Here is a 21,941-nt window from a genome sequence, read left to right as displayed (position 1 = left end):
TTCAATTTTGTACGGACAAAAGTGACTTTTGTTCAACAAAATTTGTAGCATACTACAAATTCAAATTTTGTCAAACAAAATTATCTTTCAGTGGACAAACTCACTTTTGTCATGACGAAATTCATTTTTGTTACACAGACTTGACTTTGTTACCTAATTTGAGAATTGGGCGAGAAAAGTCAATTTTGTATGCAAATTAGTTTAGTTTGGATTCTGTGAACTAATTTGCATACAAAATCGACTTTTGTCAATTTTGTCTCACAAAAGTCATTTTTGTCTCGAAAAATTGAATCTTGTCTCACACAATTGACTTTTGTGTTTTAATTTCAATACCAGGTAACAAATGTCAAAAATGAATTTTGTCTACAAAAATGAATTTTGTCTACAAAAATGATTTTTTTTTACAAAAATGTTTTTTTTTTACAAAAATGTTTTTTTTTTACAAAAATGATTTTTTTCTACAAAAATGATTTTTTTCTACAAAAATGAATTTTGTCATCACAAAATTGAAGTTCTCATAAAACAAGGGAAAAAGTCTGTATCACATAGTTTTGTAAGACAAACATGACTTTGTTATGACAGAATTGAATTTTGTACAAAACCACAAGAGTCCCATTCGGCGCCCCGTACACTGTGGTAATATATTCACTATACAAAAATATTGAGTAATGCTTTGCTCTCTGTTGATTTAGCCAAAATGTTCTTACCATAAGTCCATTTTAGTTATTAATCTGACAAATTATCGCTGATGATAACACACTTAAGACGTATGAGTCAATTTTGGTTATAAAGGTTGGATAATATTAACATTTTCTAAAAAGCCTTTCTTCTTATTCTAAAAAAAACTAGAGGCTCTAAAGAGCCTGTCTCGCTCACCTTGGTCTATGTGAATATTTAACAAAGGACACAGATGGATTCATGAAAAAATTGTGTTTTGGTGATGGTGATGTTTTTGTAGATCTTACTTTACTCAACACTCTTGATGTGTACAATTATCCCTATCTATAATGATTGGCCCATGTGATGCATGTATGTATGCCTTTATACTTTGAACGACAAAATTATTTTTATGTCTACCCGTACGAATTTCAAACGCGCATTTTTACACCAGCAATGAAAACCTTCATTCCTTTACGGGTAGACTTTATATACATAAAATAAGTGGTACAAGAAAAGCAAAATGAGTATGTTAAATTTGATGTATGCCTTTTTGTGATTCTTCGTTACATTTGTTGTTTTTTATAGTGATATTAAGATGATAACACAACATTGACTGCTGTACCCCTATTTTTGACATTCTTACTCTTTGAGTATGTTTGTTTAGTTCATACACCTTTGACAATGTAATGGAATTTGATACGACTGTCATACAAATGAGAGGTTTAGCTAGCTATAAAACCAGGTTCAATCCACCATTTTCTACATTAGAAAATGCCTGTACCAAGTCAGGAATATGACAGTTGTTATCCATTCGTTTGATGTGTTTGGACTTTTGATTTTGCCTTTTGATTTTTGATTTTCCTTTTTGAATTTTCCTCGGAGTTCAGTATTTTTGTGTTTTTTACTTTTCCCAGTCGTTTCAGTGGAAAATGTTAGTAAAAATTTACAAATTTTATGAAAATTAAAAAAAAAATACTTTAAAGGGCAATAACTCCTTAGGGGGTCAACTGACCATTTTAGTCATGTTAACTTTTTTGTAAATCTTACTTTGCTGAACATTTTTGCGGTTTACAGTTTACCTCTATCTATAATAATATTCAAGTTAAAAACAAAAAACAGCAAAATTTCCTTTAAATTACCAATTCAGGGGCAGCAACCCAACAACCAGTTGTCCGATTCATCTGAAAAGTTCATGGCAGATAGATCTTGACCTGATAAACAATTTTACCTCATGTCAGATTGCTCTAAATGCTTTGGTTTTTGAGTTATAAGCCAAAAACTGCATCTACCCTATGTTCTATTTTTAGCCATGGCGGCCATCTTGGTTGGTTGGCCGGATCACCGGACACAATTTTTAGACTAGATACCCCAATGATGATTGTGACCAAGTTTGATTTTATTTGGCCCAGTAGTTTCAGAGGTGAAGATTTTTGTAAAAGATAACTAAGATTTACGAAAAATGGTTAAAAATTGACTATAAAGGGCAATAACTCCTAAAGGGGATAACTGACCATTTTGGTTCTATTGCCTTATTTGTAAATCTTACATTGCTGAACATTTTTGCAGTTTACAGTTTATCTCCATTTATAATAATATTCAAGATAATAACCAAAAACAGCAAAATTTCCTTAAAATTACCATTTCAGGGGCAGCTACCTAATAATCAGTTGTCCAATTCATCTGAAAATTTCAGGGAAGATAGATCTTGACCTGATAAACAATTTTACCACGTGTCAGATTTGCTCTTACCGCTTTGGTTTTTGAGTTATAAGCCAAAAACTGCATTTTACCATATGTTCTATTTTTAGCCATGGCGGCCATCTTGGTTGGTTGGCCGGGTCACCGGACATAATTTTTAAACAAGATACCCCAATGATGATTTTGGCCGAGTTTGATTTCATTTGGCCCAGTAGTTTCAGAGAAGAAGATTTTTGTAAAAGTTAACGACGACGGACGACAGACGACGGACGATGACGACGGACGACGACAGACGACGATGGACGACGACGGACGCCAAGTGATGAGAAAGCCCACTTGGCCCTTCGGACCAGGTGAGCTAAAAAGAATGACCTCAAGTGAAATTTACTTATGGTGAATTTGCACCGCGGCTCCGCCAGATAAGCCCAAAATGTATCTTATCCTTTGTTAAAAGTAAGATCACCAAGACTTACACTTGCCTATTGCTCCATACTTCATTTTAATACTTTTTGTGTTGAAAAGAGGAAGGCTGTTTTTAAATGAACTATTGTATAAACCGTACATAGATGTATTCCCGTAACAGTGTGGACAATCTCCAAATACTTATGTTGATAATAATACTGAATCATTTATATTTGAATTGTTTGTCATCGGCCATCGATAACAACGATTTTACGCTCTCTCAGTCTGTCAGAGGCCTTCCATTGGGAGTCAAGTTCATGCATATGCTTAGAAAATAAAAAAAAATGATTAAGTTTTAACATTACAATCAACACACCCGGTTTTGTCCTTTGGCTAGTTATACGTATTATTTTATTTAGACGTTGAGAACATTTGGCGATCCCATACATTCAATGTCTATAACAAGTACGATGTGATAAATGGACGTTGCAGACGAACATTCACATAATCTGACCCAGTCAATTGATAACCTGAACACGCAAAGAAATAGTGCCGCCAACACTGTTATAAAAAAGATTATACATTTATACTGACATCCGATGTAATGACAGGTATACCAGACGAATTGACACATTTAGTTTCCATTGATAACAATAATAAATAAATGTGCAATCACCTATCCCTCCACACAAACAAACACACAGACCTCCTCTGTCGCAGGGATTGTGTTTGTCATTTGTCAGTCATTATTTCATGCATACGGGAACATGGTTCTTCCTTAGACTTCTAACACTTTTACATAATCAGTAGTGATAAATTGTTTAATTTATTTTTACTATTTAAGTCCGTATACGACGATTGAACATTTTTATTAGCATGTATAGAGGTAAATATTTTAAATTTCAAAATGTTGTCTTTCTTTTTTTATTTAAAGCATCAAAATCGAAATTACAAAAGACACTAAAAAAAAACCGTAGTGGACCAGTTGAAAAGACTTAAACAGACACATACAGGTGAAAGTAATGGTATCGACTAGATATCATTCATTGGCAAACAAGTATACCATTGTACTTTTTCTTTTATTTCGAATGAACTGTGAAAACAGACCAGCAAGTTGAGCATGTTTTGTAGTATGCATGTTAGCTGGTACATATGCATTTTTTAAACATATTCGAGTGTCTACCTTCTGTACATTCTTTTCTTCAATGGGGACATTCCTTTTATTTATACTTGGGACGTCACTTAAATCCAAGGTTGGTGGTAGGCACAAGTGCGATGTTTAGCTAGCTATTAAACCAGGATAAATCAACATGCTTTACATAAGGAAATTCCTGTACCAAATCAGAAATATGACAATTATTTTCTATTTGTTCGGTGTGTTTGAGCTTTTGATATTTTATAAAGGACTTTTCGTCTTGAATTTCCCTTGGAGTTCGGTATTTTTGATATTTTACTTTTGACATTTATAGAGTATATTATACTAGTACTTAGATGTGAATTAAGCGTTCCTGGTGCAGATTAATCTAGAAAAATCTTTGAACGCCTGAAAGTTATAATGTATTATTATTTTTCTATAAGCCTGTATAATGGTTCAAGGACAAGAAGTTGAAGATGCAATCAAGTGTATAGATAGCAGTGACTCCAATCTGGATTAAGATTTGACAACAACCATATTAAAACTAATGTTAGATATGAATATTGATCGACTTGGTCCTAAATTGGGTTATCTAAATGGAAAATTCCTGATTATCTTGTTCGTGAAACTATTAATCACACGAACGAAAATGTTTGCCTTTTTGGCGTTGACAATTGCAGGACTGTTTCTCCAAGATTTAGTTGTAAATGCCGACCATTTTAATGAGTCTGTTTTAAAAAGATTAGGTAAGTTGAAATGCATATACGACAATACTGTCCTTTCATGACTGATTTTAACACTATCTGGTGCATACTTATCTATGACTGATTTTAACACTATCTGGTGCATACTTATCTTTCATCTCCATGGTGGGGTTGGTGTTTCTCAGTCTTCTATGTTGTGTTTTGTGTACTATTGTCTTTGGGCTTTTTGTTTTCTTTTTTTTTGCGACGGTGATGTCAGTTTTTTGCGACTCATGAGTTTTAATATCCCTCTAGTGTATTTTGCCTCTCTTATCTTTCACTAGAAACAGGTCAATGTTTTGTCTACTTTTTAAGTACTTTTCACTTGAGATTAAAACCTCTTGAAGATGGGCATTTGTCTTAATGGATGCCGCCTAGTAGTAGTATAAGTATTTCTTCTACACTATGACATTTGATGGTCCGTTATCTCATCAGAAATCATATATACAATCTTTATTGTTGTATTCATCTAATCGATTTATCTTACATACCAACCTTTTTTTCATAACTTTTGTTTTATTTAGCAAGTATGTCATTCTAATACTTTATATAGATATCTTATTGAAGAGATATTTCATATACGTCAATGAAACATCAAGCAAAAAGCACAGACAAACACAAAAAAAACCATGCGGTCTTGAACAATAAACAGGTGCATGTATAGTTACCAAAAATCTCACTATGTCTTATGTGGTATGAATAAAAGATTTGTAAACTTGACGTTTATGTATCTCAATTAAAATTTTCCCATCGAGAAGATATTCAAAAACCGTACCTAAGAACAACCAATGCTATGGAAGAAATACTCGTCAACAAAGGTTTATAAATAAACGTCTTTCAATACCTAAAATAACAGTTTCAGCCATAATAACTTCAATAAAATTGGGAGTGATTTAGGATTAGTGCTTTTTAAGAGTCAAAGCTGATGATCGGAGATATCCGGTATCAAAGTCGGGGAAATATGTTTTAGATTTACTTGTTTCAATCATAATCATCAGTCATAATCTATGAATGTTTTTTTCAGATAGATTAGAACAAAAAGTTGAAAGCCTACAAGTAGAAAATTTAAAGCTGCAAGAAGAAAATCAAAATCTTAATGAAGAAAACAGTGTAATAAGATCCAGATTAAAAACAATAGAGAAACAAAATGCAATTCAAAACGCTTACTCCGAAACAAAACCCCAAACAATAGACAATAACAACGAGAATGATACACATAGGATACATGACACAAAAGAATATAAAATCAAAATGGTAGATGACATTTCTTTGGAAAATCACCATTACAAAAGACTGTTGATAGGAAATACAAGTAAGATTTCATTTCTAAATGAAACGAAATAATAATATATTATATGAATTCCGAGAATATAGTGAACGAAAAACAATATGATTGTTCTGCATCTGACTGTAAATTAAAGGTGTTTAACGATGACCATAAAACTTACACATTATGCATTAAAATTCGTATTGGCGAGGTTCATTTACAGCTGAAGGAAAATGTGACGATGAAGAATGAATTAAATTCATTAAAATGGTTACTCTTTCGATAAATCCTTTCAGTTAATGTCCGACAAGGAGAAAATTCAAGGGTTTTATGGCTATTGTTTGAAAATATGTCAAGTTTAGATGAATAACTGCGATTTTTAAACAAGTTTTGTTTAAAACGTCAAGGCAACCAGTGTTTTCATTAAATATTAACACTCTTACACTTGTCCAGTCGGTCTAATAATTAGTTTTCCATCCATAATTTATAATGTTGAGTTACTAGTGTACGAAATCGAGTTCGACTGAGCACCTGTAACCATATAACGGAATGGCAGAAACTTGTTCAATCGCACATCAGGAATGATTAGTAACATTGTGCGTTGACCTATATTCACAAACTATTATATTTCAATGGTACTTTTAGAAGCTGTGTAAATGGTGGATCGCTGAGTGTCACTTCTTAATTTTTACTAGTATGTTTATTTATTTTCAGCTCCAGTACCTACAGTGACTATACCAAAAGTAGCTTTTGCTGTGCAGTTGACTAAGGAAATAACTACGCTTGGATCTCACCAAATTATCGAATATGATAAAGTGTTATTGAATGATGGAAACGGTTATGATGTTCGCCATGGACATTTTACTACACCAGTCAAAGGTGTTTATCTCATGTCAGTCGTCGTTTATACAGACCGCCAAAATACTATTCATTTAGATCTGGTTAAAAATGGCCACCTCATCACAAGTGTGTTCGCCGATGGTCGTACTGATTTCGCTTCCAGCACTATTGTGTTTCCAATTTTACTTCAGCAAGGTGACATGGTTTGGTTACGCACTCATCAAGGAGATGAGGGAAAGGCACTATCTGGGTTGAGTCTGTACATGCTCAATGCATTTACAGGAGCACTTCTTTATGCACTTTAGTTTAAAAAAAAATGTATCAATTTGCAAACTTTGTTGTTGTCTGTTTGCGTTTTTAAAACATTTTTATATTATCGTGGACTAATGTAGCTTACTATAGTTACTTAGTTTTGTCCTTCGAAAGACCTTTTTGAGACGATTTAATAATTATCGTGATCACGGATTGAAATCGATATATTATGATTTGTTATCACGGATTAAACATCGTGATATCATATCAAGATTTATCAAAATGATATGTGGTATGATTGCAATAAGACAACTCACTATCAAGGAAATTAAAAAAAAATGTCACCGTACGGCCTTCAACAATGAAACAAATCCCATTTGTTGTTTTGTTTTATATCGCCAATATATAATAAATGCTCGATATGAACAATGACAACACTGTTTTGTTTTGTTTTTGAGAGAAAACAAGCTGGTGTATGCATCTCGATATAATTGCTGTGGCCGTGATTTAAAAGCGGGAACATAGGTCTCAATATGATTTGAAAATTGTTTTTTTTAGTATTGAGTATTTCAACCAAGTTAATTTAGAAAGCATTATAGCCATAATAAAAACTATGATGAAGTGAAGCAGGACCTAAAGACTTAAACTATACTTATTTTTTTCATTAATATCTTGCACATAGCTATGTAATACTACCTTTATACTACTAAGTTGATATCTGAAATATTTGTCACCAACCTCAATTCGTGACTTAGGACAAGCCCCTATAAACATGACGGGATTAAACATGTTTATGGGCCATTATTCATCTCCCTAGCCTTGGTAAAGTGATGAAATAGGAATAAACGCCCGGTAAACTTTTTTTAAGGTTCATGTGGACCCTATGGCTAAAATGGCCGTGTTATCACCTCAAAATTTACTCTGAGTACAGACAAATCAGCGCATCTGTAAAAAGATTCAGGCATAGCATGCCCTAGATAAATGAATTTTAAGTATGTTTTATGTTTTAGAAAAATAAAAACTTACCAGGATTTTGCCGTGCACTTTTTTTCATTCCTACAGAAGGTGCCAAAATAAACTAAGTTGGGAAACTGGTTTGAGAACTTCCCCACAGGTAAAAATTAAAGTGAGCATTTTTAATTGACATGGACATTAGATGGACAATAAATACCTGACAATAATTGGTTATTTAAACTGTGTACCTGAGTGGACCATATCAAGGTAAACTCAACTGTTTGGTAAATTTCATCATATTCTGCAGAGACGAAAAAAAGTGTACGGCAAAATCCAGTTAAGATATGAATTTTCTAAATCATACAATGCATTTGAATTCTATTTATCTAGGGCATGCTATGCCTTAAAACTTTTCCATGTGCACAGGTTTGCCGGTACTCAGAGAAAAATTTGAGGTGAAAATACGGCCATTTTAGCCATAGGGTCCACATGAACCTTAAGCTGCTAGTAAATACAACTCACTTTTAAGTCGTATCATTTATTATATATACTGAGCAAACATCCAATCAATTGTTTGGAGTCATTTGGACGCGAATAATGCTCTTCAACATTGAACGTGTTTTGGCTTTCTGAATAAACTCATCATAGATACCAGAACTAAATTTTGTATATATGCCAGACGCGCGTTTCGTCTACAAAAGACTCATCATTGACGCTCGAATCCAAAAAGTTAAAAAGGCCAAACAAAGTACGAAGTTGAAGAGCATTGAGAACCAAAATTCCTTAAAGTTTTGCCAAATACAGCTAAGGTAATCTATGCCTGAGATAACAAGCCTTAGTATTTCAAAAAATTTAAAATTTTGTAAACAGGTAATTTATAGATATTACCGTATCAATGATAATTCATGTCACCACAAGAAAGTGCTGTCTTCTGGGCAGGTGATACCCTCGGGGAAATAAATCTGTATCAGTATAGAAACCTCGTACCTTTGATAACTAATTATAGTGGAATGAGGATTATAATTATTGCTGACAAGTAATGGGAAGAAGTCCTTAGTTAATTCATGATGGCTGTACTATCGGAATTAATAATACGTCAGAATACTTTTCTTAGAGGTGTACGGTAAATTCGAGTATGAAGAAATATAGAACTGATGAACATTCAACCATTTTTATGTCTGGAACTATTGGTCATAACTATGGAGCCAATTCAAGAAAAGTCGAGATACAAAAACTCCGTCATATGGCTGATAAGCAATCAAATGACAATAGTGTAGCAACACAACCATAGATGTAACAACAAAACGTAGATGAACAACTTTTTTTAAAATTGGGTCTCCACAAATTGAAAACATTTGCCGAGTTAATAACGCGGACTTATATTTCGTTTAAATTAAATGTTCCTGTGCTGTGTTCCGAAATCGGCGAAATTTACGGAGCCCCGCTAGGGACATGCAAAGAAAAAAATATATATTGTGCGCACAAAATAATATATTGTGCGCACAACTTAAATATATTGTGCGCACAAAATAATATATTGAGCGCACAAAATAATATATTGTGCGCACAATTTAAATATATTGTGCGCACAACTTAAATATATTGTGTGCACAACTTAAATATATTGTGCGCACAAATTAAATATATCGTGCGCACGAAATCCTTTGACCTTACACATAGTACGGGTCTTCAATATCTCCTTTTTAAAGTGACAGAATGGAGAAATGCATAAGGTTTCTTTTGAAATGGGGCTAGAATACATGGAAATATTCATCACTGCATTTGTATCAACTCCTGACAGGAATACTGAAGAAGTTACGTTTATTTCGTCTGACACTTGGTTTACACACAAATGCGTTGGAAGCCTCCACTTTATATCAGAGTTTGGAACGCACAGTGTGGGAACGGAACTGTACGGTGTTTTAATGTTTTGGTCATTCGGGAGACTGTCAAGCGGGGTTCCGACATTCGAGAGCATTTTCAGCTACGGAGAAGGTAAGTGTTTTATATAATTACTATATCTGGGCTCACTTTTAATGCATATGAGAAAAGTATTGCATCTGTCAATTATATTCAAACATTCCAGGGGTCAGAAAATATTCTAGAGGCAAGAAAACAGGGGAAAAAATGGAATAAAAGTAAGAGCTCCGACCCAAATTATGCAAATGATTGTCTTCATTCAGCTGAAAATCTTACTTTACAAGGTTTTTTTAACAAAATTTTAAGTTGTATAATAAGAATTATTATATATTTTTCCATCATATACAACTTCACCATGTTTACACTAGAAAATAGTTCTAAATCTTTGAAAACAGAAGTCACTAAATATTTTTCACTGTACGGTCGCTCGTTGGTAAACAACTTTCGACTGTATTATCACTTGGAGCAGTTCTGTAATGTCGCCTGGGAGCAGAGTAATGATTTTGGCTACAGTATTCATGAGAAACCTCGCTTTTAGTACAAATGTGTATAGAAAACGGAAATTTACAAATCAAATATCTTTAAATAAAAACTCAGATTATATTTGATAGCCAATAGGATATTTATAAATATATACATTGACCTGATAAACTTCTTTATATATCTATATTAATATCATCAGTTGTAGTGTTCCTATAAATTATTGAATTGACTCCAAAGTAAGTAGTAATCGAGACGTCCTTATCATTTACATTCACAGAATTGAGCACGGTCACACACGTAAGATCTATATTATTATTAACCAACTAGCTGACAAATACAAACACAAGATAAAAGAATGTACATTTTGGAATTTGTTTGTTTATTAATGGAGAAAACATAAAATAAACTTCGATTTATGTGTCTCTGATTTTGACTTTTACCGTTCAGTATTTATGGTTCATGAAAGATCATAAAATGGCGTTTCCATTCACTTTATTGCATTTACTCATGAACCATTCAATCTAAGCTTTTCAAATTTTAATATGTTGATACTGATGACAAAATGGAGGTCAAATTTGATATTGACGATTTTCACTTTCACCATTCACCAGTAATGGTTCTTGTGATATTGCCAGGACACAAATAATTGTTAATAAATCCGGTTTGCTGTCTTTGTGACAGCCTCTTGTTCATATAATATGATATGTAGACTTGTTCCAAAATTTATCAATAAAAAGTAAACAGACAACCCGTCGATATGAAAACAAACAAAAACAACTCCCTTATCAACTTTAAACATGGTGTTTAATCTTTATCCCAATAATTTGCGGATTGCTTCCTACTGAGAGTGGTTATTGAAATCAAGCGCTGGAGATTAAAAAAAATCCAGAGCCATTAATTTTAAGTCCAGCGCTGCAGATTTCAAATCCATCCACTGCTAAAGATTTAAAAGCAATTGAGATACAAAGTCGTGCGCTGTGTAGATATAAAGTCGACCACTGGGTTTGTTACATCCCGATCGCTTGAGCTGAAATTTTAAGATGTGGACTTTTGATCTTCAGCGCTCGACTTTAAATCTTTGAATCTGTACGAACTCTTTTCACTAAAAATCTTAAGTATTACATGCATCTTACATGTATATTCCTTAACAATTCAACTTAACTTTTTTGTCGTAAGATTAATTCTATACTTAATTATTGTCCAGTGACAATTAGTTCGTGCATAATCCGGCCGTAATATAGTCCGAGATTACTCTGACGTCCAACGGCTGTTTTGACAGACAAGCTGGGACCTAATCTCGGACTAGCCGTAATATTAATAATATTAGTATATAAGCTGTCACAGAAAACAGAGGAAATCCTCGCTTTTTTTTATATTGCGACCAAAGTTGAAATCAATTCCCAAAGCTTGAAAGTAAATTCATCATTTTTTTATATGGAAAATATTGGAATACTTGAAAAAATTACTTTATTGACTGAATTTTGTGTGACGAGCTTATTATTCTTAATCGATATTTATTATGATGGGTGCTTTACGTTTTGGTTTTTGTCTTGTATACTGATTTTCGATTTATGTGTCTCTGGTATAGAAAAACTACGTGTGCGTTAGAATGGTGTACTCGATTGAAACTTAATTGGAAAACGAGGAGAAAAATTATGGTCACTCTTATTTATATATTTAATACATCAATATTGAGTGAAGAAATAGAAAACAATGAACTAAATATGCAATCTATTTTATTATTTTGCCCGAGTGATTGTACAGAAAGGCTCCGAGCGAGAATACAACCGGCGAGCGAGTGATTGTACAGTCAATAATATCAACCAACATCAAGAAAATTGATTTATTTAATTTTCTACTGAAACAATCGTTATAGAACTTTCAGAATGGTTAGACTGTATATCACCAAAGGATTAATTGTAAAAATTGGTGTAGTTATGAATATCCTTTTGAATTATCTTTTAACTTTTATTCGATGTTGATGACGAATTTTGAGCGATTTACTCGGAGCTCAACCGTTTGTTAGAAAACGTCTGGCTGTATATGTCGCTTACAGCATTTGATTGGTCTTTTATATTGTGTAGAATATTTTCGTTACCAATTCTTTAAGCAGAAACTTAATATTATAATGTTTGCGTTAATCAAAACTTACATTCATCGACTTGTTATTTTTCGAATGTCGGAGCACCGCTTGACAGTCTCCCGAATGACCAAAATATTAAAACACCGTACAGTTCCGTTCCCACACTGTGTTTGAAACAGACTTGGCAAAAGAGCGAGGAAATTATCGAACTTATGTAGACTTTGATACTATGGTTTTACCTGTTTTCTTGTAACAAATATAATAAAAGTACTTTTTGCACTGATGCATTATACTTTATGTCTAATAATCTCAAGATTTTGTTTATGTTGATTGACTCTGAGTCTCAAGACTGACATGTAACTCAATTCACGACTTTGATTTTGTTACCCTGTTTGGCGATAGAGATGCTCGTTATATTTAAAAGTCTTTACGTCCGTTCATCCGTCCGTCTCTGTTTAATGTAAATGTTTTGGTTATAGTTTATGATGAAGTTTTAGTGTCACCAACTTTAATGAAGTATGTGGTTTCTTAAAAGGTATCATTGTAAAAGCGTAGAGTAAGTCAAATCCACTGAAAACTGAATACACGTACACGTTTTTTTGTTGGTTTTTTTTTTTTTTTTTATTAAAGTTGACTATGTTTGATCATGATTACGTACGGTTCTCACCCAAGATGTACTGTTCGTTATTGAAATATGACGGTGTGTTCAGTCTAAGAAATTCACCATGAAGTTGTGATCAAATAAAGATAAAACTGGGTACATATAAAGCAGAAGAATCAATATGAGTGCCAATGAGACAGCTCTCCACCCAAGTCATAATTTATTAAAAGACTTTAAGTTAACAATCATTGGTTATATTACGGTCCTTATCACGGAGCGTTGGCTTACACCAAACAGCAAACTATACGGCCCAAAATGACTATAACAAAACGATAAACAGATATGAACCACACCAATAAACGACAATCACTGAATAACAGGCTCCCGACATAGAACAGTATGCTTATTATGATTTAAACTTTTAAGCGTTGTATACAAATGTTTCAGGTCAAGTTACAGTTTCATTCTGATTAATAGAAGAGGACAAGAGGTCACTTATAGTATCTATTTTTGATCGATTTCATTATAACATTTTACAGTATGTTGTTCGTACTCATTATGAAATTGAAATGTTACGAAACAATTTAGGAATAGTCAATGAAATTCCTCAGTGAAATATTTTGAAAACAATCGAAACAATTATGATTCATGTTTTTCAAATATGTAAAAAAGAAGATGTGGTATAATTGCCAATGAGACAACTATCCACAAAAGACCAAAATGACACAAATGACACAAACATTAACAATTATAGGTCACCGTACGGACAATGGTCCGTTTTGGGGTATCATTTATTCAAAACCTTGTGGCCCGATTGATCCCGATCGATCGAAATAGACAACTACAGAATATACATATACACCATAGCTCATAAAAATACGGGTTAGATTCTTCTCATATATTTTTATGATGGTATGATACTAAACCCCTAACGGGGAGGATTGTGCTTGTTATTCATATGATTAAAACATAATCTTTCAATCAGTTTAATTGAGGTGTGGAGCTGGCATATCAGTAACTGCTAGTAGTCCTTGTCTTTTAAGGTATCATTGTCATTTTGTTAAGTTTCATTTGTTACCTATTCTGACAACGGACACGGGCTTCTTTACTGTCAGTATTGCTGTGTGTGTGTTTTTTAATCTGCATTGGCTAGAGGTATAAATGGAGGGTTGAGATCTCACAAAACATGTTTAACTCCGCCGCATTGTTGTGCCTGTCCAAGGTCAAGAGCCTCTGGTCTTTGTAGGTCTTGTAGGATTTTTAATTTTAGTCTATACTTTGGATAGATAAAGGAAGAGGTGGTATGAGTACAAATGAGACAACTCTCTATCTATAAGTCACAATTTATAAAAGTAAACCATTATAGGTCAAGGTACGGTCTTCAACACATAGCTTAGGCTCACAACGAACAGAAAGCTATAAAGGGTCCCCAAAATTACTAGTGTAAAACCTTTCAAACGGGAAAACCAACGGTCTAATCTATATAAAAAACGAGAAACGAGAAACGACTGTTAAGTTTAGAATGACGTCCATTATCACTGAACTAGTCCATATTTTTGTTTATTATAGGCCAGCTGAAGCACGCATTTGGGTGCGGGATTTTTTCTTGCTGTATTGAAGAACCAAATGTATCTGAGAAATACACCTTATATGATTTGTGCGCCTTACAATTATTTTGAACAATAAATAAAGTTTAACTATACCTTTATCATCATATCTGAAAAACAGACCAATTCTGAGATATTTAACATAAAAATCAAATGGAAGCTCCCTTATAGTATCTGAAAAAAATACCAAACAAGAATCAAATAACATGGACCAATGAACCATGAATATAAAATCAAGGTCAGATTAATATAATTGCAAGATAGACAATTTCACCATACTAATATTCCATACCCCAAATATATATCTAACTAATGCTTATAGTATCCGAGAAATACACCAAAACACAAACATTTTACTTTGCCGGACCACTTAACCCTAAAAATGGAGTATGTCAAAGTCAGATGACACCTGTGAAGTGAACATTTAACCATTAATATCGCTCAATACAACGGTGAACCAAATATAGAAGAACTATTGAATTTTGGTATCTAAGATTTTGTCTAAACCACGAACACTTTACACGTAAAATGAGGTCATGGTCAAGTGAAAACTGTTTTCCGAATTTTGGGAGTACACCATATTATTTTAGTGCGCACAGTACATTATATTGTGCGCACAATATATTTAGGTTGTGCGTACACTATATTAAAGTTGTGCGCACAACATATTTATGGTGTGCGCACAATATATTATTTTGTGCGCTCAATATATTATTTTGTGCGCACAATATATTTAAGTTGTGCGCACAATATATTATTTTGTGCGCACAATATATATTTTTTTCTTTGTATGTCCCTAGCGGGGCTCCGTAGAAATTCGATTATTTGTTTTTCATACTTAATTTAAATACGAATTACGAGAATTTGAGTTCTGATCCAGTTCTGCAAATATAATTAAAGTACAGTTATATTCATCCACGATATCAGTATTTTTGTGTTTAATTTTCCAAACACGGTACACTTGCTTGAAGTAGTTTGAGTTTCATAGGGCCTTATTGTACGATGGTCCGTTGATTATTAGTTAATTAACCGATGTGCCATTGTTTTGTGTTTTTTTTTGGTTTTTTTTCAAGATAATTGCGATAAGTGTAAATATTGCGCATTTAAGCCCTTAATTTACTTTTTATTTTGTATTATGATATTCTGTTCCTAAAGGTTCCTATGACATTTTGATAATTTTTTTACCATAAAAGAAATTGATTTTTTTATCGGAGCAATATTTAAGAATTAAGAAATCTATAATTTTGTTCGTGATCTTTGATCTTGATTTAAACGGAAATTGCACCAAACAAATTTAAACGACCGAACAAACAACAATACACCATACAGATTTCTATTGATATGTAATATAGCCTTGGGTAAGGTGGTCCCATTTAAGGTCATAACAACTATGAGTCTTTCTTGAAAAATTTCACCCACCCCTTATCAGTGTGATCTGTTATAACAAATAAAGTCAACAGTAGTATACCGCTGTTCAATCTCATAAATCCATGGACAGAAAAAAAAAATATAGGTAATCAACTAAAACTGAGGGAAACGCATTAAATATAAGAGGAGAACAACGACACAACACCGAAACGCAACACACACAGAAACGGACCAAGCATCAAACAAAATCCCACGAGAATAACACATATAACATCTGAACAAAAAACATGAATTTGGGATAAACAAGTACCGTCCCATGTCTTATCTTAATGGCACAAAAATAATTCATTTCCTTCATAACCTTGTATGTCGCCTTTTTTTAATAACATTTATCTATTCATAAATAGTATTTTAATTACACCCAAGAACTCACTGCTATAAATTTGATTGACATTAGTGTCTAAAATATAATAAGAAAGTATATTAACAGCAAATACGAACTTCGAGGAAAATTAAAACGGAAAGTCCATAACAAAATGACAAAATCAAAAGCTGATACACATTACAAATTGATAACAACTGTCATTTTCGTGACCAGGTACATGCATTTTCGTATGTATAAAATGTTGGATTAAACCTGGTTTCATAGCTAGCTTAACCTCTCGTTTGTATGACAGTCGTATAAAAATATATCATTTTGGCAGCATAGTGTGAAAAAAAAAACCAGACATTATTTTCATGAATCAATTATCAATAAATCTATTTCAAATAAATTAGTCAAATTATTATAAATAAACAGTCACTGTTAAATGTTTGTGGAAAACAATATACTACAACGTATGTTGAACAATCACTTTATAGATTGTATTTCTTTGGGTTAGCCAGTATCTCTAGTATCTTAGGATCCACTTCAGATGTACCAAAGAGTGCTTCTGCAGTGTCTAGTGGATTCATTGTGGTTATTGCATCGTTTCTGGAACGACGATTGTGATTGTTTCGGTTCCATGGTTGATTATTATTATTGTTGTTTCCATTCCACGGTCGATTATCAATATTATTATTTCCGCTCCATTGCTGATTATTGTTCTTTCTTTTCCATGGTTGATTGTTATTATTGTTGTTTTGGTTCCATGGTTGATTATTGTTGTTGTTTGGATTCCATTGTTGTTGGTTATTATTGCTGTTGTTTGGATTCCATTGTTGTTGTTGATTATTATTATTATTGTTGTTTGGATTCCATTGCTGATTATTATTGGTGTTTCCATTTCTCCACTGGTTGTTATTGTTCATATTACCATTGTTATGGTTATAGTTATTGCCGTTATTTCTGTTCTGTGTCTGCCACTGATTGTTGTTTCCGTTCATATTATTTCGTTGCATTCCCATATTATTGTTCTGGTCGAAGTAATTGGTACTTTGCCTATTGTTAAACTGCTGATTATTACCGGGAACGTTTCCATTATTGTTGTTATTTTTTGGTGGCGCTGAAAACATACTCCATACGTTCTTATCAACAACTGTATTTGCTTTCTCTTTCTTTTTCGGTTTCTTTCCAAATACATCCCATACATTGTTAAGCTTTGGAGCTTTAATTTCGTTTGTGGAATTTTTTTTATCGGTTGCCGTCACAACGTCAATAGTTTTAGATTTCGTATTAGATTTTGGTTCTGTAATAACAGCATTTAGTTGTTCTTTCCTATTTTGTGTTTTTGTTGACAACTGTTGTGCTTCTCTTGTTATCAATGGTGTTCTTGTTGATGCATCAGTGGTTTTCACCGAGATTTTAATTGAATCTAGATTATTAGTTTTCTCGTTTAGATTTCCGTTGATGCTTATTTTTTGGTTTGGATAATCCGGATCAGTACACGTGCACTGACATTGCATTCCATTTATTATTATCCCTCGTGTTGAAATTGAAAAACTTAAGAGAAGAAAAATACTTAGAAACATGTTGAGATCTGAAACCAAGAAAACACCGCATTATAACAAAACAAATGAATCAAAATTAAAAGATAACAGAATATATTCAAAGCAACATATGTACTTTTCATCAGTGGCACTGTAAAGTGAAAAATGTAAAATCTGAAACATTTTAAGTGTTAAGGAGATGAAAGCCAATAGGACAAACAATGGTACCAGGCGAAGAAAACTATAAGACAATAAACCACTGTTTCACTACCAAAACAACTATAATGAAATAAGTACAAAATGTATAACACATGTAAGGATAAACAGTATATCATTGGTGACTTTCGATTGAATGAGTACATTTTAAACTGATTTTTATTTTATAGCGATATCTTAAATCTAAAAATACAAATATTCTCCAATATGATATAATAATGTACGGGTGTTGCACAATAGGACAAGGAACTGCCTACCATTCCGAATTATCTGAGTTCAATATGGATTTTGCACACAATAAAACTACAGTGCATTAACTAAACTAAAAACTAATAACAGACATTGTTTTGACAAATGTCTTTTAACTGCAATTTTTGAAGTGTAAAATTCATATCATCAACACGTGAAAGATAATGTCGAACAAAATTGATTAACAATGTTACTGTCATTATAACTTAATTTTAAAATAATGTATTACCATTTTATAACATATCTATTAAAAATTTCTAGTAAATTAATTTTATATATATAACAAAATTACAAATAATTGTATCTGTACGATCGACGAATGAAAAGAAAGATCAGAAATTAAGATATGCATAAGTGTTTGTCTATCTATAATGTTAAATCTTATTTGGAAGATAAACCAATTTTTTGTTTTTTTCCTTTTCTCCTTTTTTTTAAAATAATTTATATTGGAATTTGATTCATATTTATCTCAAAGAAGTTTAATTCAATAGATGAAAAACGATCTACAGAAACTTCCTTACCTTGTCACAACAAGTCATGATATGAATGCCCATAACAATTAATTCTTGGTTATTGATGACAAATTGATTGCATGTCCGTTGTATATGTACTTATGTATATGTCCGAAAAACCATCGAATGTACTATTTTTGGAGATATTGATATTAGCTATATAAACAATTTCGAAAATTTATCTTATATCAGAGGCTAATGTATGGTCTGCCTTTTTCAAATTGATAAATCGTTGTATTCAAATTTCCTCTGTTATTGTTATCGTTATACTATATATCTAAGCAGCACAGAGAAACACACTTAGAAATCCGTTTTTTTTTACATTATCACATTTCTATATTACAATAAAAACCATAAAATTACAAATAAAAGTACACTCCAATATTTCACCTTTTTTACATTTTAAGTATACTTCGTTTAGAAAATCACATAATAATAATTTGAGAACTAAAATAAACGATTTTTTTTTTTATTTTCCAGGTGTTAACTTTGTAAAAACCGAGCTGTAAGTGCCAATCAGGCATGGGGCGAATAACATTGAAATGAAAGAATACGCATTTTATTACAATTATTTTGACAAAACAATGAGTTAAATAACAATTACAATAACATGCATTTATCAAAGTAACGCATTTTAAAAATTACAATTACTTTTGCAAAGTAATACATGAATTACACATTACATTTGCAAATGTTCTTATTAAGCAAAAAAAATCAATTTGAAAAATAACATTAAGTCACAAAAGATTCTAACATATATGCAATAACTCTTCCGTATTCATATAAAATTTAAGTATCAAGTAAAAGTCTATTCAATACAACTATTACATTTTAACTTCACAAGGGTTTCAAGGTATACATGTCCGTTTTTCACTAATATGAAATTTAGTATTCATTTTAACTAATGATAACATATGCATTTGTTTTATAAATTTTATATGAATTATTCTCTGGGAAATTCTTTCCTAATCATGCTAATTAAATAGTAAACAAAGTGCTTAATTTATGACCAAGTGTTAAAATGGTGAAAAGATTGACTGTAAAACAAACTAATGACTGTGTTATGACACTGGTCAATTTCTATTATTTAATCAAGACAAGGTGTTCATTGATGTTTTGACAACAAAATCGCTTTTACAAAAATAACCTTCTTTTTAAAATTCTGCTTTAGCTTAATCTTTAACAATCTGTGAAAGATATATAGTATGTGAAAAAGGAAATGCAATATAATGCAATGTAATGCAATGTATGGCAATGTAAGGCGTCGCGTCACTTGTAGATCTTGTGTGGAAAAAATGCACTTCTGGCGTATTAAAATTTTAAACTTGTTGCCTTTTGTTGGCTGTTGTTCGTGTGTTTCTTTGTCAATTGTGTTCTCCAATTTATTTATATTGTAGTCTTTTGGTGTTGTGTTGTCATTTTGATGTTATATTTCACATGGCCATAAAAGAGGGAGGTTTGGCATGCCACAAAACCAGCTTCAAACCACCATTGTTTCCTATAAAAATGTCCTGTACCAAGTCAGGAATATGACCATTGTTATATTATTGTTCGTTTCTGTGTGTGCTACATTTTAACGTTGCGTCGTTCGTTTTCTCTTATTTTTTAGTGTAAATTCACATTGCGATAAGACATGTCACGGTAATTGTCTATCCTAAATTTATGTATTTGGTTTTGATGTTATATTTGTTATTCTCGTGGGATTTTGTCTGCTTGGTCCGTTTCTGTGTGTGTTATGTTTTAATGTTGTGTCGTTGTTCTCCTCTTATATTTAATGCGTTTCCCTCGGTTTTAGTTTGTTATCCCGATTTTGTTTTTTGTCCGTGGATTCATGAGTTTTGAAAAGCGATATACTACTGTTGCCTTTATTTGTACCAATTTTTATGAAAAAGTAAATACGCATTTTTTTTATTTGATAAATATACAGCAAAAAATTACGTTTTTTTTCCCCAAAAAAAACCCAAACACAATTTATAGGATACTTATATAGAATACACATTACAAATAATTTAACAAAAACGTCTGGTGTTTATCTTTTAAAACAAAAACGTTATGTAATTATTTCGAAAGGCGAAATACGTCAACACATTCAAATTTAGAACAAACATCTGAAATTTTGACCTTATTTTACATAAAAGAGTAGCACCTGAAAGGTATATTTTTTATTACATATTTGATTTAATCATATATGCAAATTTTCATCGAAATGGGATCAAAACTGTATCGTTTGCCTTAAATTAAAATTGCATGTAATTAGGGGTGTGAACTCGGTGAGGATTTACTAACCGATTACTCTTTGGATTTACCGAGCGATACTCGAATACTCGCTCGAAAAAACATTTACAAAATGGAAAAACAAAACTATACCCATGTTATTTATTGTGAGTCGTTGACTGTCTCTGATCGTAAAACCCTTAACATTGTTACCTACGACTAAATAATAGTCAAAAGAATTTATACCATAATCAATAGCTTTATAAATGCACGCACTAATTATGTAATTATCTAATCAAGTAATAAATAAATACCTAAAGAAAGATTCAAACAACAGTATTTGGGAACTATTTGTACTTATTTAAGAATATTGTCTTGTCAACTTTTCTTGGGCGTAGCGATTTCTCAAATTTATTGGGTAACTAACAGTCCTACTGATGAATTTACATGCTCTAACAGTACATAAGTTAGGGAGTGACTAAGATTAATTTAGCTGAAAAGTGTAATCGTTGGAAATATGCTCCTGTCCATATATCCTACACGTACCTCTGTTCGCAGGAATTTTTAATGACAGCTTTACGCAAACATTCGAATCGTATTTTACTTTTTTATTGATTTTGATAAATATTTCCTTTTTTCAATCTTGGGAAAGTAACAATATCCTAATAGGAAACCGATAAGTTGAGTATCATTTTGGTAATCAATACTCGGTACTACCGAGCGATACTCGTGTACTCGAGTATTCTTTAAAATCACTACATGTAATTCAAAAATTGCTGCATTACACACATTACATAAAATTACTTTGAACCACTCATCAGATCCTCTC

General features: G+C 32.2%; 2 protein-coding genes across 2 annotated transcripts; one reads left to right on the top strand and one right to left on the bottom strand.

Annotated features, from left to right (window-relative positions):
- Nucleotides 1–4,544: 4,544 nt before the first annotated feature.
- On the top strand, nucleotides 4,545–7,050 carry LOC134705907 (uncharacterized). The gene is made up of 3 exons (XM_063564622.1): nucleotides 4,545–4,641; nucleotides 5,663–5,950; nucleotides 6,620–7,050. Exons 1-3 carry the CDS (start codon nucleotides 4,545–4,547, stop codon nucleotides 7,048–7,050), a joined length of 816 nt encoding a protein of 271 aa, XP_063420692.1.
- Nucleotides 7,051–16,853: 9,803 nt separating this feature from the next.
- On the bottom strand, nucleotides 16,854–19,029 carry LOC134705279 (putative uncharacterized protein DDB_G0286901). Its single transcript, XM_063564030.1, has 2 exons — nucleotides 18,908–19,029; nucleotides 16,854–17,971 (listed from the first exon to the last, which is right to left on the bottom strand). Exon 2 carries the CDS (start codon nucleotides 17,961–17,963, stop codon nucleotides 16,869–16,871), a length of 1,095 nt encoding a protein of 364 aa, XP_063420100.1. The 5' UTR covers nucleotides 17,964–17,971; nucleotides 18,908–19,029; the 3' UTR covers nucleotides 16,854–16,868.
- Between the last annotated feature and the right edge of the window lie 2,912 nt (nucleotides 19,030–21,941).

Source organism: Mytilus trossulus, chromosome 2 (genome assembly GCF_036588685.1).
Source record: "Mytilus trossulus isolate FHL-02 chromosome 2, PNRI_Mtr1.1.1.hap1, whole genome shotgun sequence".
Taxonomy (NCBI): Eukaryota; Metazoa; Mollusca; class Bivalvia; order Mytilida; family Mytilidae; genus Mytilus; species Mytilus trossulus.
The sequence above is the reverse complement of the archived record's forward strand: the minus strand, read 5'-3'. Positions and strand labels throughout refer to the sequence as shown.

Coding starts and splice junctions, on each gene's coding strand:
- LOC134705279 (XM_063564030.1), bottom strand. CDS start 17,963: ATGTTTCTAAGTATTTTTCTTCTCTTAAGTTTTTCAATTTCAACACGA.
- LOC134705907 (XM_063564622.1), top strand. CDS start 4,545: ATGTTTGCCTTTTTGGCGTTGACAATTGCAGGACTGTTTCTCCAAGAT. Junction 4,642..5,662: donor GTCTGTTTTAAAAAGATTAG/GTAAGTTGAAAT, acceptor TGTTTTTTTCAG/ATAGATTAGAACAAAAAGTT. Junction 5,951..6,619: donor ACTGTTGATAGGAAATACAA/GTAAGATTTCAT, acceptor ATTTATTTTCAG/CTCCAGTACCTACAGTGACT.